General features: G+C 39.8%; 1 protein-coding gene across 1 annotated transcript in view; it reads right to left on the bottom strand.

Moving 5' to 3' along the window:
* Positions 1 to 13,960, bottom strand: part of LOC117586002 — a 42,732-nt gene extending 28,772 nt beyond the window's left edge. Inside the window, exons 1-6 of the mRNA XM_034275830.1 lie at positions 13,503 to 13,960; positions 7,872 to 9,123; positions 4,576 to 4,773; positions 4,362 to 4,514; positions 4,100 to 4,288; positions 3,858 to 4,038 (exon numbers count right to left, since the gene is read on the bottom strand). Of these exons, the coding sequence (XP_034131721.1) occupies positions 3,858 to 4,038; positions 4,100 to 4,288; positions 4,362 to 4,514; positions 4,576 to 4,773; positions 7,872 to 8,661 (1,511 nt within the window). The 5' untranslated portion in view covers positions 8,662 to 9,123; positions 13,503 to 13,960. The remainder of the gene's footprint in view (positions 1 to 3,857; positions 4,039 to 4,099; positions 4,289 to 4,361; positions 4,515 to 4,575; positions 4,774 to 7,871; positions 9,124 to 13,502) is intronic.
* Between the last annotated feature and the right edge of the window lie 1,446 nt (positions 13,961 to 15,406).

Here is a 15,406-nt window from a genome sequence, read left to right on the forward strand (position 1 = left end):
ATGGAGTTTAGTTTTCTTTTATCTTTAAAATTGTAGGTTTGGGATGTGGCTCTAGCTTTCATAGTCTCTGAGACCCAGGCCCTCATAAGGACAGACGGACGGACGGACGGACGGACAGACAGACATGGCTCAATCGACTCGGCTATTGATGCTGATCAAGAATATATATACTTTATGGGGTCGGAAACGTTTCCTTCTGTGCATTACATACAACCGTTATTTCCCACAATACAATATACCCTATTTACTCTTCGAGTACCGGGTATAATGAAACATTTGTAAGCTCTCTTCGGTGCTCCATGTTCCCAGAGTTTTTCCCATTTCTAGTTACATTTTAAAAGCAGCTTAGCGACAATCGTATATTTGTGTATAACAATTGGATTTTAATGCGGTTGCACAAAAATTATGCTTTTTAATCAGCTTAAATAAATATTTCTACACAATGGAAAACAATCAACGAAAACAAAGGAATGTATACGAAAATAGAGAGGGGAAAATGCTCACTTTACAGGTAGGCAAAATGAACAATCAAGTGCAATCAAGCAAATATATGCAGAGATCAAAAGTCCTGTTTGCAGGACAAACACATTAGGGGCAATGGTTAAATAATTTGAATAAATTAAGAAAAAAGAGCAGATCGGAATGCAAAAAGGGCAAAGGGCAAAGCGAAATCAATACGAATCTAAAGACTTAACTTCTATTAATTATTTAAATTCTTCTCGAAGACAAAGCCTAAAGTACATCGGAGAGAAAGGAGAAAGGGAGAGGGAGTGTCTTAGGGTAGGAATTGTGTGGTTCAGGCAAACAAATGCTACTGTGGCTATGCCTTTACTAAGTCGTTGTTTGCTCAAGTAGTTCTGTTACCTGTTTGCGTTTCTTTGGGAGAATGTGTGTCTATGTGTGTGGCTGTGCTGTGGTGTGGTGGTGCCTTTGTAGGCAAAAGCGATGAGCACATTTGCTCAGTAATTCATACATAATTCATTGCATTCATTTAACACTCGCAGTTTCTCCTACGAACACTCATACTCGCACAGCAGTGACCCCTTACCAACACAAGCACTCAGTCACTCTTCCACTCCCTCATACACTCGTTCCTTACTTCATTACCTTACTCTTTCACTCTTTGCTTCATTCATTCCCTTACTCTTTCACTCCTTACTTGAATCCTGTGCTTACTCCTTCCCCTGTTCACACATTTAACCATTTATTCCCCCACCCATAACCGTCATTCCTTCACTCGTTCCCTGCGTTCCATTACTTCAGTAAGCTGCCACACGAGGCTGCAATTCCCAGGCCCAAAACCAAAGCTTTAGCTCCTTCATTAAAACATTCCGTAAATGCACTTCTAAGCGAAAGCGTTGTCACACTTTCTAGATAGGTTTGCTCGCTTGGAAAGGCTTATAATTATGCAGGTAGTTTCCAAATTGTGCTGTTTTAATAATAGTTTTTTTCTGTATCATTATGTTTCTAAAACATCTTCAGGGTCCTATAGTTTTTCCAATGTATATACTGCTGGTAATTCAAGGCTATACATTGAAAGTCTCTTCAACAACGATCTGTACTCTACTTATGTAAATAGGTCTATAGGTGTCTTAGATCTCTAAAACATATACTTTTCTGTTTATCAGTTTAACTTAAAAAAATTCCTTAAACTTCAGCAGACATTTATCTTAGAGTTGTCGTTTAGAAACGTTAAGGTGATTGACAAGTTAAATGTTAGCGGAAAATACTCGGAATAGGGATGGAAAATGTGTAAACGAGACTGAAGGTGAACTTTGAGTGACGTATAAAAATGACAAGGAGGTTTAGGTCGTTTAGGTTTCAATTATGCGAAGATTTCTCTTTCAGTTTGGTCCGTTTAGAGTAGATTTCGCTTCCCTTTGCTCTAATTACCATTTTCCTCATTACTTTGACGTCATTTCCTGCTCTGCAATTTCAGGTTTTCTGGCGGATCTTCAAGTTGCTACTGTGCCAATTTGTGCGCAGTAAGAAACCAGAGGAAAGCAAGTACGGAAACTTTCTCAAGTACCCAAAGACACATACACATGTTGCATCATCATGAGACAGTATCTGTGAATGTGTTTGCTCTGTATGTGTATGATTATGTGCATGCCTAGCATAATTAACATAATTACTATTATTGTGCCGTTTGTTGATTTAGTTTTACATATATTTTTAGTGTTCATGCGCTTTTATTTAAATTTGAATGCAAATTGTTTTTTAGTTTTCTTCTCTTTTGTGCGCCTCCTCTGCACCAATGTGCCCACCATCTTACAAATTAATTTTTCACCCCTCAGACGTTCCCCTACGAGTGCACTCATACCGTACACATGCACACGACATGTTCTCACACATAGAAAACTATCCATTAAATGCACCTCGACACTAAGATACCCTTTATGCTGTGGCGTGGCATAAATTCGTACTGCCATCTAGTAATAGCCAGGAGAAATTGCTGAACCAGATTATAAATACAAATAAATACTGTTACACACATCCACACAAATCTGTATATACTCTTTGAGTCCTGGGTATTTACAAAAAAAGTATTCTTTTACAGCATTAAAGTTTCTCGTTTTTCAGTGGTAATTTTTTTGTGTTGATGTAGCTTTAATCTGTGTTTGTAGTCCACACCTTCTGTGGACCCACTGATTGGATAGCCGCAGAAATAACTGCAATGAATATGCCATTTAAATAATTGCCGTGACGATGTATAAACAAATGTACATGTGTACATCCATGTAAAAAAGGGGGAAAATCTGGCACTAGAATAGTGTTATAAATTATTGGATTTAGTTTGTAGCAAATGGAAGGGAGCAGCCTCCTATAATATTTGCTTTTCCCGAGAGCCCTTCAAAGATATGTAAATATTTAGATTCACATTCATTAATCAAAATCTCTTTAAAACTATAAAGAAATATGTTTTTTAATGTAATCTGCTTCTTCCATTATTTAACTCATCATTAACACCAGAATATTGCAGATATAAACAGATCAAGAGAGTTATTACCTTTTAAGGGTCTTTTTAGGAGTAGTGTTTAAGCATTTTTATACGTCGCTCAAAGTTCAACTTCAGTCTCGTTTACACATTTTCCATCCCGATTCCGAGTATTTTCCGATAACATTTAACTTGTCAATCACTTTAAAAAGGTCTCCTTAACCATATCCCTTAATAAACCACATAAATTCACCCCAGACTTCTGAAAAAGCAACAAAGAACCTCTTAAAAAAAGTATCACTTATTTAGCAATTAATTTAAATTTGTTCTATTCATCAGATTTACGCGGCCTATGTTCCGCCGCGCCCACGCACCCTCACACGCCTCGTTGATTGAGAAGTGAGTGTTTGGAATAATACTCATAAAGGGAGAGACACCCACAGAACACAGATTACAAGTAATCGGAATGCAAATGCCGCCTGAACACACACACGCCCCCAAAAGGCCGAAGGACATTACGCGTGATTAGTCATGGTCATGGCTTTGAGGATAAGGATGGGAGTACTTTACGCCTCATTGAGGTCGTAGTGCTGGCTGGAAACTCGTAAATTTACCGAATCATTAGGCAGACGCAGTCAGGCCGTGCCACAAAAGGCGGCCGAAGTTCTATTGGACTAGAGTGAATCAAAGCCAGGGATCCATGGGGACAGGACACTGGCCACAGAACAGAGGAGACAGAGGATTCTCCTGTTCGGAAGATGTCACACAGCGCTAATGAAGTTGACGCACATTCAACGCATTAAATGGCATTATGGCTGGTTATAATGTTCCCACAAATCGCACACGCAGCAACCAATCAAACCAGAAACCTACTGCCAGAAGCCTATTAAATAATTCAATACTAATTCGAACTACTCACCGACGCTGGCGCAAGCAATCGAGCAGGGCATCCTCATCATCCGCATCGAAATGGTCGTCGCCGCCGCTCAGTGGACAGTCTAGGGCATGGGCGATTTGCATTGTCAATTGCAAAGACTGATTGCTTGAAGCCCAGTCGGACATCGCAGAGCCCGACATGAGGATGGCGCGATGGAAGAGACCTGCAAAATATTATGGTATTATGGGATATGACCTCTAATCACATTATTCTCGTACTCCTACCTGAGGCCACTGGCGACACCATTAGATAATTGACACATGCCGCACCCGTGCCATGACCCATAAGTGTCACCCGCGTATTGTCGCCATTGAATGAGCCAATGTTCTCCTTGATCCAATGCAAAGCCGCTATCTGATCGAGTAGCGCATAGTTGGCTATATTATGGGCATCAATGCTAGGTCGGAGGAAGCCTATCGAATTAGAAAGAACAAAACAATGACTAACATCGTATGTGGAGTTTCTTTTGTTTAAGTGTTTACTTACCTAATACACCCAAACGATAATTTACTGTGACGACAATCACCTCGCCATAGCTGGAGAGGACGGATCCATCATAGGCATTGCCACTGTTCCACTCAAAGGATTCGCCGTGTAGATAGACCAGCACTGCATACTGTTTGGGGGCAACCAAAGGTTCTGGAAAACAGAGAAATGCATATTAATAATGGAAAAGACACAAAAAATTAGATACACTTACCCTCATGAGGCACATACAGATTCAGATACAAGCAGTCCTCGCCCTCTGACCGCAGGTAAGGCAAGAGTCGACTCAAATACTTATGACGGGCCCGTGACATGTTGACGCTGCCATGAGACGTCAGATCCGGTAGTTTTTGTGGGCAAACTGGGGGCAAATGACGAGCTATCTTCAGGCCCTGCCATGGCAATGGCGCACCTGCAAAAACAGAAGAAAGTAGAGAGCGGAAAAAAACACTTAGATTGGACTTTATAGATGTCATATGTACGTCTCAACCATCCACTGTTTGCAGCGTAGATTTTGCCATTCGATTGCTGCTTTTCCCCCAAGTGTTTGGCCAAAAAGTCAATTTCGTATTTATGTAACACGGTCAACAGGCACTTGAAAATGCCATAAACAAGCACCACACCCCGCCACACCACAGCAGGACACACACACACATACACATATCCGTCTGCACACACTGATACACGCCACAAAATGCCCGGATTTCCTGCACACAAGTGCCAGGAGGTGGCAGAAGAAGGAGTAGCAGGAGGAGGAGGACGAAGACGAGGACGACCAAGAGGAAGGACACTCGGAGTTGACTGCGGTTACGTTTCTGGTGTTAACGTCAAAGCTGTGCTCGCAGATGCACAGAATCGTTGGGTAAATTGGTAACCACGATTTGGTCAAGTTAGTATGGATTCTGCATCCCAAATCCTGAAGTGTGGTTTAGTAACAGGAGAAAGACAGTGCACAAATCCATGGATAGATAGATAGCCGCACTTTCTCTGTGCAAAATCGCTTACACATTTTGACACCCACATTGTTTCGAGGCTACGGAGATTGTTTTGTGGCTTGTGGCCATAATATATCGATTGATTGATTGATATGCAAATGTTGGCATAGTTTTACTAATCTGCAAATCGAAAGCTTAGGCAAATGAAGTGACCGGAAATGCATTTAGCTGTCTCTACAAACATATGCATGTGTATGTTGATTGAAAACTTTCAAACATAATAGATACAAAGTCTACGAATTTCAATTCCAATAAGCACAAAAATCAATGCCATTTTGTCCCAAACAAAAAAGACAATATTTACACTCTGACACGAAGGGACACACACAACATTTCATTTCTTTGCGTAGCGTTATTGGATGCCATAAACAAAAAAAAAGGAAGAGAATATATAATCTTCTCTGTGTTTGCGAGATCCATATGAAATTTTCGAAGGGAGTACACTGCATTATTTCCATTTTGTTATTAATAAAAGGAAGGCGCAGCGCCTGGGACATAGGCAACCCACATGTAGAATCGAAAAATATCGTATATTTGTTTGGATTTTCTGTACGCGCACACACACAGAATCACAAACAAAATCTATCAAACGATATACCTACTCCTCCTGCTCCTGTTTGTGTATGAGTTTTGTCCCCCTGTGACGACAGTCCCATCTCTTTCACCCTCTCTCTCTCTGTACACATTACACATACGGAACGTGGGCGCGTATTTGCATTGGCTTCCTATATTTGCCGGGCGAATTTCCAGGCCGAACAAACGACAAGCGACAGAGCCATGTTTGCCATCCAGCGACACAACCAAACGACGAACCAACTTCCGCTGACAAATATGGCAGAGTCGTTGTCGTTGTCGCTGTCGTCGGTGGGCGCTTAGGTCTGTCCGTTTGGATTGAGTGCATGGCACTCAAGTGCTCAATAAACTCCAAACGCGACGACAAACTGAAAGGCTGCTGCCACAGTACCAACTCTGGGGCAACTCGAAACTGTTGCAGGAGCAAACTGCAACCCGATATACAAATCGTGGCACACACAACACTTGCCAACCAACAAACAGCCTCTAGCGCGTGTTAATTTATTGTCTTTACGTAATGCAATGTACGCGGCTTGAATGCTTAGTACTACACTGTGCATACACTGTAATGGGAGACAACGAGGAACTGCACTGTGTACACAATAGAAGACACAAGAGAGGGATCCACACTGCACTGTGAAGGAGTGAAAGAACTTTCAACCCCCCCCCCCCCCCCCCCCCCCCCCCCCCCCCTCCACCACTGCACTTTGAAAACAAAGAGAGACTTCCATGGGTTCGATTTTCCGTTTTCCTGCCAATCTATTGATCTTTAATTTACGCTTCCATTTTCTCCAGAGACCTATAAATCAACCTAAACTTTTCTCTCTTTTTTATCAATCAACGAACCATAAAATAGTAACCCAATTCTCTCAGTGCCCAAACATGCTGTCGTGAGGACTTTCCTAGTACACACAGCTAATGCCGCGATCTGTTTAGGGCCCGAAAGCTGGGACAAAAGGACACACACAAAATTGTCTACCACAAACTTAGTGCAGCGCCAAAGTCTCACACAAATTTTTGTGGGTTTTTGCTGGGATAAAAATCAAATGATAAACCCGTAAGCACACATAATAATAGCAATTTCTACTGTTAATTAAACATAGATAAATGTAAGAAAAACACAAGGAAAATATTCATAAGCATAGGCCCCCGCTCAGGCAATAATCTCCCGATAATGTTGCAAGCACATGCAGGGAGGGGCTTGATAATTTACATTGCATTCCACGTAAAAACGGGCTGCAATAATAATAGCCAGTCGAGGAAAATACAAGCAGGAAAACACAGGCCACGCAGACAGAACACAGATAACAGTGAGAAGTCCTGGGATATCCTGAGGCGGCGAGAGAGAGAGAGAGAGAGAGAGAGAGAGAGAGAGAGAGAGAAATAGCCAGGCGGCACATGTCAGTCTTTTGAGAGCCTAATGCTGGGGCTAGGGGCACGGCTTCAACGATAATTGCTTAAATTGCAGGCTAAATTCTAAGTGCCACAAGAGGCAGGAGATCCAGAAGGGGGGGCAGCAGCAACATCAGCCGCACCAGAAGAAGCAGGATGTTCATTCTTACACGGACAGCCAACAGGAGAGAAATGTGTGGCCAGCATGTGTTCTGGCAATTTCTAGGAGTGCCTACATTGCTTAGCCTCCCCTGCCACTCCTGCTCTTCCTGTCCACCCTGCACTTTTCATTTTGTGGTTTTGGGTGCTGCAAAGTGGCAATTTGCCATCATATTTGCGGTCTACAAACAGTGCTGGCCGCTCTACAGCGGGATTATGCCAAACGAAAAGCTAACTACTTGGAAAAATACAGATTACTGGCGAAAACCTTCCCACTAAGCCGATTTAAGCTTAAGAATCAATACGGATTCATTAAGGAATGAAAAAAAATATATATATTTCTCAATATTTACTTTGAAAATTCAAGTAGATTTCCCTTCCCATCACTCACCTGGCGGCATAAACCTTCGATTGCCTGTCGGGGCTTCTGCGTAGGGCAATCCCAGATACTGATCCACCTCCCGTAGGCCGCTCGTGACCTGAAAGCGACGTGTAATGCCCATGAGGCGACCCTGCTTGATTTGTATCTCTTTGGTATACTGCAGCTTATCGGGTACCACATGTCGCCGTCCAGGATGATGTGTGGTCACCGTCGTGGCTGCGGCTGTAGCTGGGCCTGTGGCTGCTGTGGCTGTTGAATCTGTGACCAATATTGAGGCTGTCCTGCTGTCACTCTCAACGTCAGGACCCTCGCTGGACTCTTCATCACTGGTGAAGAGCCTTGCCACACTCTGCTTTAAATGAAGCTCCAAATTTTGGATTCCAGCTATGGAAGCGGCGTCCTTGGCACGTCGCACTGCCTGATGGCCAATTGATTTGGATGCCGCCGACAATGTTGTGACATCCTCTGCAGATTGGTGTGCGGTTGTTACTCTCGTTGGGGCCCCCATTGAGGCCCCCGTTGTGATGTCCCCAATAAACTGCGTTTGCCTTTCCGTTTGCTTTTGCTTTGAGGTTGTACGCAATTGCATTGCATTTTCCAGTTCATTTCCTTTGTCGTTGTTGTCGCTGTCTTGTGGGTGGATTGATTCTGCTGCTGCTGCTGCAGCCGCCACACCCCATGTAGGTTCATAGCCATGCCCCTGGCAGCAATCAAGGCTTAATTGCTTGTGATTGCCCCTGGCACAGTCGCTTCCAGCTGTCAACAGAAATAGCCAAAATGATGCTAAACGGAACTTCATGACTTTGTTTTTCGGAGTCTTTTGGGGTACACGAGATTTTCCGCCTAATGCTGATGCTATTTTTGTTGCTTTTTTTCGTATTAATTTAAGTCTTACACTTTAGCTACTTTTACTTCTCCTACAACTTTTCCGGACATTCCGTTTGTGTTGTTACGTTTGGTTGTTTGTCTTTTGCGCGTTTTGCTCGTGATGTTAATTGTACTTTTTCTTCTTATTTTTGTTCGTTTGTTGTGTCCAACCGAATCGCTCACATTTTCCTTAGAGTTTTCTGAGTCATATACATAGTAGTAGTTTTACTTCTCAGTTTATTTACTTGAAATTTTTAGCATTCGGATTTCTTTGTCCACTCGCTTTCTCCTTGCAACTTTTTCTTTTGTACATTTCATTTCATTTGGCTACAAAAAGTTTCCTCTTTCTTTTTGCCACAGGCATTTCATTTGTCTTTTCTTTCTGTGCCTTTAACTTTTGGAAGAAAAATTAAAACAGCAAGAAAATTGAGGTGAGAAAATGGGAAAACAATTTCATTTGCCACTTAATTTTCAAACTTGTTTTTGATTGTTTTATTGTTTTTGTTATTTATTACAAATTTATTCACTTTATTAACTTAATTAACTTTTTTTCGCTTCATTTATTTGAATAATTCAAAAGGTGTTCTTCGGGTTATCTGTTCTTTTTTGTTTGTTTTTAATAGAAACGTTTAATGAATTCTTAGCCCATTCTTTCAGTTGTGAATCATTTCATAAAATACTCGAGTTCTAGCACTACACAATAACCACCCAAAACACGTACAATATCAAGTGTTCTGTTCTGTTTCAGTTTTCATTTCTGATTGAGTCATCTTTCAGCCTGAAAAATGCAATCATTTTCCTCATTGACAGCCATGCTTTGTGCCCTTAATTCTTTCGGGGCAATCACTATGCTGCGCTGTTCATTTTTCGAGAATTTCAAATATTATTTTAAGACTTTTTTTCATACGAAATGGCGGCAGTCATTTATTTATAGAGAACCACATTACTTATGCGAGTGGAGAAGTGGACTTTGGGACTTTGTCAAATCTTTGCAATTGAAAGGAAAACGAATGAAAACTGATTGGGAAAAAATGAAAGAAACTTCCGACACTTGCGAGTCATAAATATTCGATAAGAAGTTGCCATTAAATGTGAAATTTTTGTATACAAAAAACAAACCCAAAACGTTCAACAACTGTCCGTCATTCAAGAGTATCTGACATCTGCCAACTGAGTGCCAGTGTTGTTTTTCCACATTTGCGTTAAGTAAACAAAAGAGCATCTCAGAAAATGAATGTGGAAAAGCTATAACCAATAGATTTCCCATGACGATTAATCATAAAAATTTAGAAAATACAAATGAATATTCAATTAAGTTTCGCTATTTTCCTCGCACTCAAAATGTGAGCTAATTTCGCAATAAAAACTGAAACTGAATGCAACAATTCTAGAGAAACGTATAGAAACGAAAGAATTTAAATGTTTTTTTACGAGCCCCCCTATAGAGGAGAGGAGCTCTGGCTCCGCCATGTGTGACAGAGTCTCTGTGTGTCAGTTTTCCTCGTGAATACTACGGATAGGAATGTACAAATATGTACATATGTAGGTACATATACGCGTTCTCGTATCAAAATAAACACAACACAACGCCCTGTGGCACACTAAAAGCATTTTTCACAATAACAACAACGGATAGACTAAATAAAACTGAAAGTAAGTCTAAGAAATAACAAAATATGATGGTAGAAGAGAAGTAAAGACGAAGATTTAATGCTCTTTCGAGGATTGGCGATTTGTGAATAAACTAAATGGCACTTTAATTCTATATAAAATTGAACATTATAAATAATTAGAAAATTAATGGAAAATGCACACTCCATTGCCTCGGAGATGAAGAAATAATCTAACATTGCACAATTTTTTCACACCCTAAAGTTTCACAAAATTTTCAAAAGATCATCAACATTTTCCAAAAATCTTACTAAATCATATTCATTCATCCCAAAACCCATATACCCTTCCCTAACAAAAATGCATAACAAATATGTGCCAACATAGAAAATAAAATTCTCTTAAATGATTTTGTTATTTATTACACATTTTTTCAACGCGTTCGCCTTTTTTATAATATCTGTGTGCGTGGGGGTGAGTGTGTGGGTGTATCCGAAAACGTCTATTTGTGATGCTAGCACACACACCAATAAACACACACATAAATGTCAAGGTACATCGACTGTGAACATACATAAAATTGACCTTATGGCCTTAGGGGGAAAAAAACCGGTATAAAATGGGTGTTGAAGTGGAGTTTATCCGAGCACTTACACAGAAGCGTCAAAGCGCTTTCCTTGCATAAGAAAATCACATAAATTTACGAAAACCAAAAGCTAATTGAGTCAACATCAATAAAATGGTGATAGACAGTGTGTGTTTTCTCTCTATAGGATGCGGTGTTATGTGATTATTTATAGACCTCAAAGTAGATTTAATGCTATTTTTGGGATCGATGTGTGTCGTAGGAACACACGAGTATTCATCCACTAAGTGAAAGTAAATTAAGACAGAAGCAGCCATCCATTAAATGCAAATTCTTGAATAACTGAAAAGTGCACTAAAAATGCGACTAATAAAAAATAAATAGACAGGCGAACACAGCGGAAGGGTGTGGAGTGGGGCGCCAATGCAAACTTTAAAAAAATGAACAGCATTAAAAATACGCACAGCGAAAATGTTTAAATATAAAATCGAGTGAACAGAAATATTCACGGAATTCCACTTTGCGTATATTGCGCTGCTCCATCCACAAAATGTCGTCACCGAAAGGCGGCAGTGGATAAATAAATATAAAAGAAAATTCTATGAAAATAAAAGACAACAAAATCACAAGACATACTCTGCAATTTGGCAGCTGTTAAAAGAGACAGAGAAAACGCAGCGGATAGGAAAAGAAGAGAGCGCCAAATAGGTTGGGGGGACCGTAATGAAAAAATGTAGGAAAATAAGTGGGAAAATTAGAATGAAAAGAGTGGACAAGCGTAAAAGGAAACAGGGCGGAAAAAACTACAATTGGAATTTAAGTAAAGTGATTTGATTTTGGATTATTTTGTCTCTGCGCGAGAGTCACTTCTGCTGCTATCCGGCATTCAGCGGGTCCGCCACTTGGCTTTGGTCAAAACAATTCGGAAAATGCGACTCTTTTCAGCTCCGATGAAGACACAACACTATTACACACAATTTGTGGGTCAACCTAGGTACGCGATTCTCTTTAATACACTCCAAATAAATTGTAAACAAGCGGACATTTTTTTTTGTAATTGAAACTAAAGGTCTCCCCAATCAATAGTTGATATTTCTCTGTCAATCAACCATAATTCGTATGCTTTCAGTATTTCTCCCCCTGAAAACATCGTTTGCCAATGCCTTTGTAATGTAAATGAATGACAGAAAAGGGCCACAAAGAGGCCTCCCCCTTTTTTTGGGAACAAAACAAAACAAAAACTCTCCTCTCGACAGTACATTGAAAATTTGCATAATTAGCGCACGGATAGAACATTCAAACGCTGTCACATTTGACACGCGGCTCTGCCACATGAAATAAAACGAAAAAGAGACCCCAACCAACCCATCGACAAATAACAAATTAGTTGCAACTAATTTTAGCTGCAAATGCAAAACAGAAAATTAAAAAAACAGGCGACAAAAAGTTCAACAAACCCCAAAAGAGAAAACAGAAACCGAAATGCAAAAGATTGGGGGAATGACGAGAGAATTATGAGATTTATTTTTGGAGTCCCACTCGCTCGATGAAAAACATAAACACACTTACAACTAGCGGAAAAATGTAAAGTTTTGCGTATAGAATAGGGTAACACCCTTAAACATTATTACTATACCTCAAACCGATTGAGATCATTTGATACGATTTTTGTTTGAAAATCTGCTTAATCTGAAGCAATGAAAACATTGTTTTTACAATATTGACGAAAGGAATGGTTGATGGCTTTGGTTTATTTTTTTGTTATAAACATCCCCTCAAAACCACAACGCCCTTACCTCTTAAAAGGGTATAGTATGCACTTTGTTTTTTTTGGGCACAGTGGGCTTACGGGGCCAATGGGAATGGCATACTCGTATTATCATGCAAATTAACTGAAGCGTTTATTTATAAATCATCGAAACAGAACAGAGAAAAATGCTAAATTGTTTGCACAATTGTTGTTGTGTGTTCATCTTAAGTGAAAAAAAAAAGAAAATAAATAGAAATAATGAGAGAATATACTCGATAAAAGCACCAATTAATGGCTAATAAAAACAGCTAAGAATACATTAAAATACTGGGATAGTCTTCGGTACAAAATATGTTCCATAAATCTGAGATATATTCTCACGGATTATTTTCTCTATCCCCTTTTGTCTACATTCTTTAAGTACACTTTTTATCCAAAATATGAAATATATCTAAATTATTTGCCTGACTTATCCCCGCTGTATCGTTTAGATGCTGAAATATTTACGAACGTCACACAGCAGCACTTTATTTTCCTGAACGGATTTTTCTTCTTTTGCTTCGGGAAATGTTCAACATTCTATTCAAATTCATTTGCGCAAAAATCAACTATGAAATTTTAACGATTCTCTTGATTTATGAAAATATTGCACACTTCCACAGATAATTATTTTACACATTCTTTTCAGCGTAGACCGGAAAGAGTTTTCTTTTTTAATTAATGAAAACTGCATTGAAATTTCGAGAATTTTCTTGTAAACACATTCTGCACGGTTCATCATTATTCGCCTTGTAGATTTTTCATCAATATTTTCGATGGCTTTTACCAAATAAATTTCCACTTGATTTGCTTTATGGCCCCCATACGGATATTTCAATCTTTGATCTGCTACGAAATAACAAATTGGCAGATAGCTTTTGACGGATACTTTCGCATTGAAACACATTCGCAGATATTTTTCTTTGTCACTTGGCTTTATTGTTGATTGAAAAGCGTTTCCCTAGACTTTTCATTATGTTTGATTAACTGTTTGAACCGAAAACATTTTCACTTTCCGATTTTGACTTTAGGGGGAATCTTCTTGGCACGCTCTGTTGTTTTTGTCCCCCTTTTTACTGGGGTTTTATTTTTGGATCACGCACAAGATTTATTTGAGTTCAGAATAAGAGCACTTCTGTGATGTCCCCCCAAAAGAAAACGTAACCACAGCAAAACGAGGGGCACGATCCAAGCGCGAGAACCACACATGCGACACGATCGACGTTCAAACTGCAACTGTTTCCTCCTCCATCTGGCAGCCCACTTCTCTTTCTAGTTTCTCCTAGATGGCGTTTCTCTCTTTCTTTAAGAAATTGCTTTTCGTTTCTCTCTTGAGAGATTAACCATTTCTTTGAGATCATATTTGGCATAAACTGGCATAAATCTTGGCGGCTGGCAGCTCTTCTGTTTATCTGTAGGGAAATTCTTGAGGAAATCATTTAATTTTCATTGGAATTTTATTGGCTTTCCATTATGGTCCTTCCCATTTTGATGATATCTTTTTCCGTATCATCTCTCAGGCACTTCCTCAACTTCCTTCCATAAAAGTTCCGCTTTAAACTTCATCTTTGATCCTACGGCAAAGAGTCCTTGCTCCGTTTCTCTCTCTTGTCTCTTATCACCGACTTCCTGCAACAAATCTTGCACTTGGGTCTAAGTGCCTGCCTGTCGCTGCAATTGTGGAGGCTGGAGGCAACGGCTAAAGTCTTAAATCAGCTTGGCTTTTGGCTAAGAGAAACCTAAACAAAGGAAAAAGAGGCGGCAAACGAAAACTCCACTCACTTTGCATGGAAGAAGCAAGAAAAGCAGAGTCCCTCTTTCACCCAGGAGAAAGAAGAAAAGGGTGTACCTCCTACTCCGGAGAAAGGTAAGGTTTTGCATCTCTATTCTTCGTCTTCCAATGGAAGCCCCTTAAGTGAGTTGTTTGACTTCATTGTGTCTACTGCCATTTCATCGCCAATTTGGTAGAGTCTTTTGGGTGGGTAGAAGCGTTTACAGCCAGACTTCAAGCTCACACACACTCAAGGTTTTTGAAGTCAAATGTTCACCCTTTTCACAGGCGAGCACACACTCCTACTCCGACAAATCTCAGAGCCTGTCAGAGAGAGGTATGTCAGTTCCACCTTTGGTTTTTTTCCGAAACATAGCAAAAACCTTCATCTCAAAGGTGGCTCCCGGGTCTCCCTCACAATGGGAAATTGATTTACCATCGATCTGCCATTTTGCAGGGACTGCCTTCGAGTGGCAGCTCCTAATTTACGAGCATCAAAGTGCGCCTATAAATTTCCCTTTTAATTGCAAGTTAATTAAAAAATTGAATACCCAAGTGAAAAACGAAAAAAAACCAACATGCATAGGAACCAAAAATAAACTCCAAGACGACAACGAGGCGGCAAAACACATTTATATGTACATATGTACGTGAATTTAAGCATATAAAAACTTAAGCATCATAAAAAATATATAATGAAATAAAGGTAATAAAAAAAAAGAAAAAAAATGAAAGTTCGTAATAGCAACTGCAGCTGTAACAGACAGCGGAAAACGAAATGTTCGTTATTTACTTAAAATTTTAATGAAAATTCTGCCTATTTTTGGTTTAAACTCGAACAAAAATTCAGTTTGTCTGTTTGTCTGCCTGTCAATTTATAAAAAAATACATTATTCATCTCAAATGGTTCCCTCTTTTTT

The sequence above is a fragment of the Drosophila guanche genome, unplaced genomic scaffold, assembly GCF_900245975.1.
Source record: "Drosophila guanche unplaced genomic scaffold, DGUA_6, whole genome shotgun sequence".
In the NCBI taxonomy this organism is placed as follows: Eukaryota; Metazoa; Arthropoda; class Insecta; order Diptera; family Drosophilidae; genus Drosophila; species Drosophila guanche.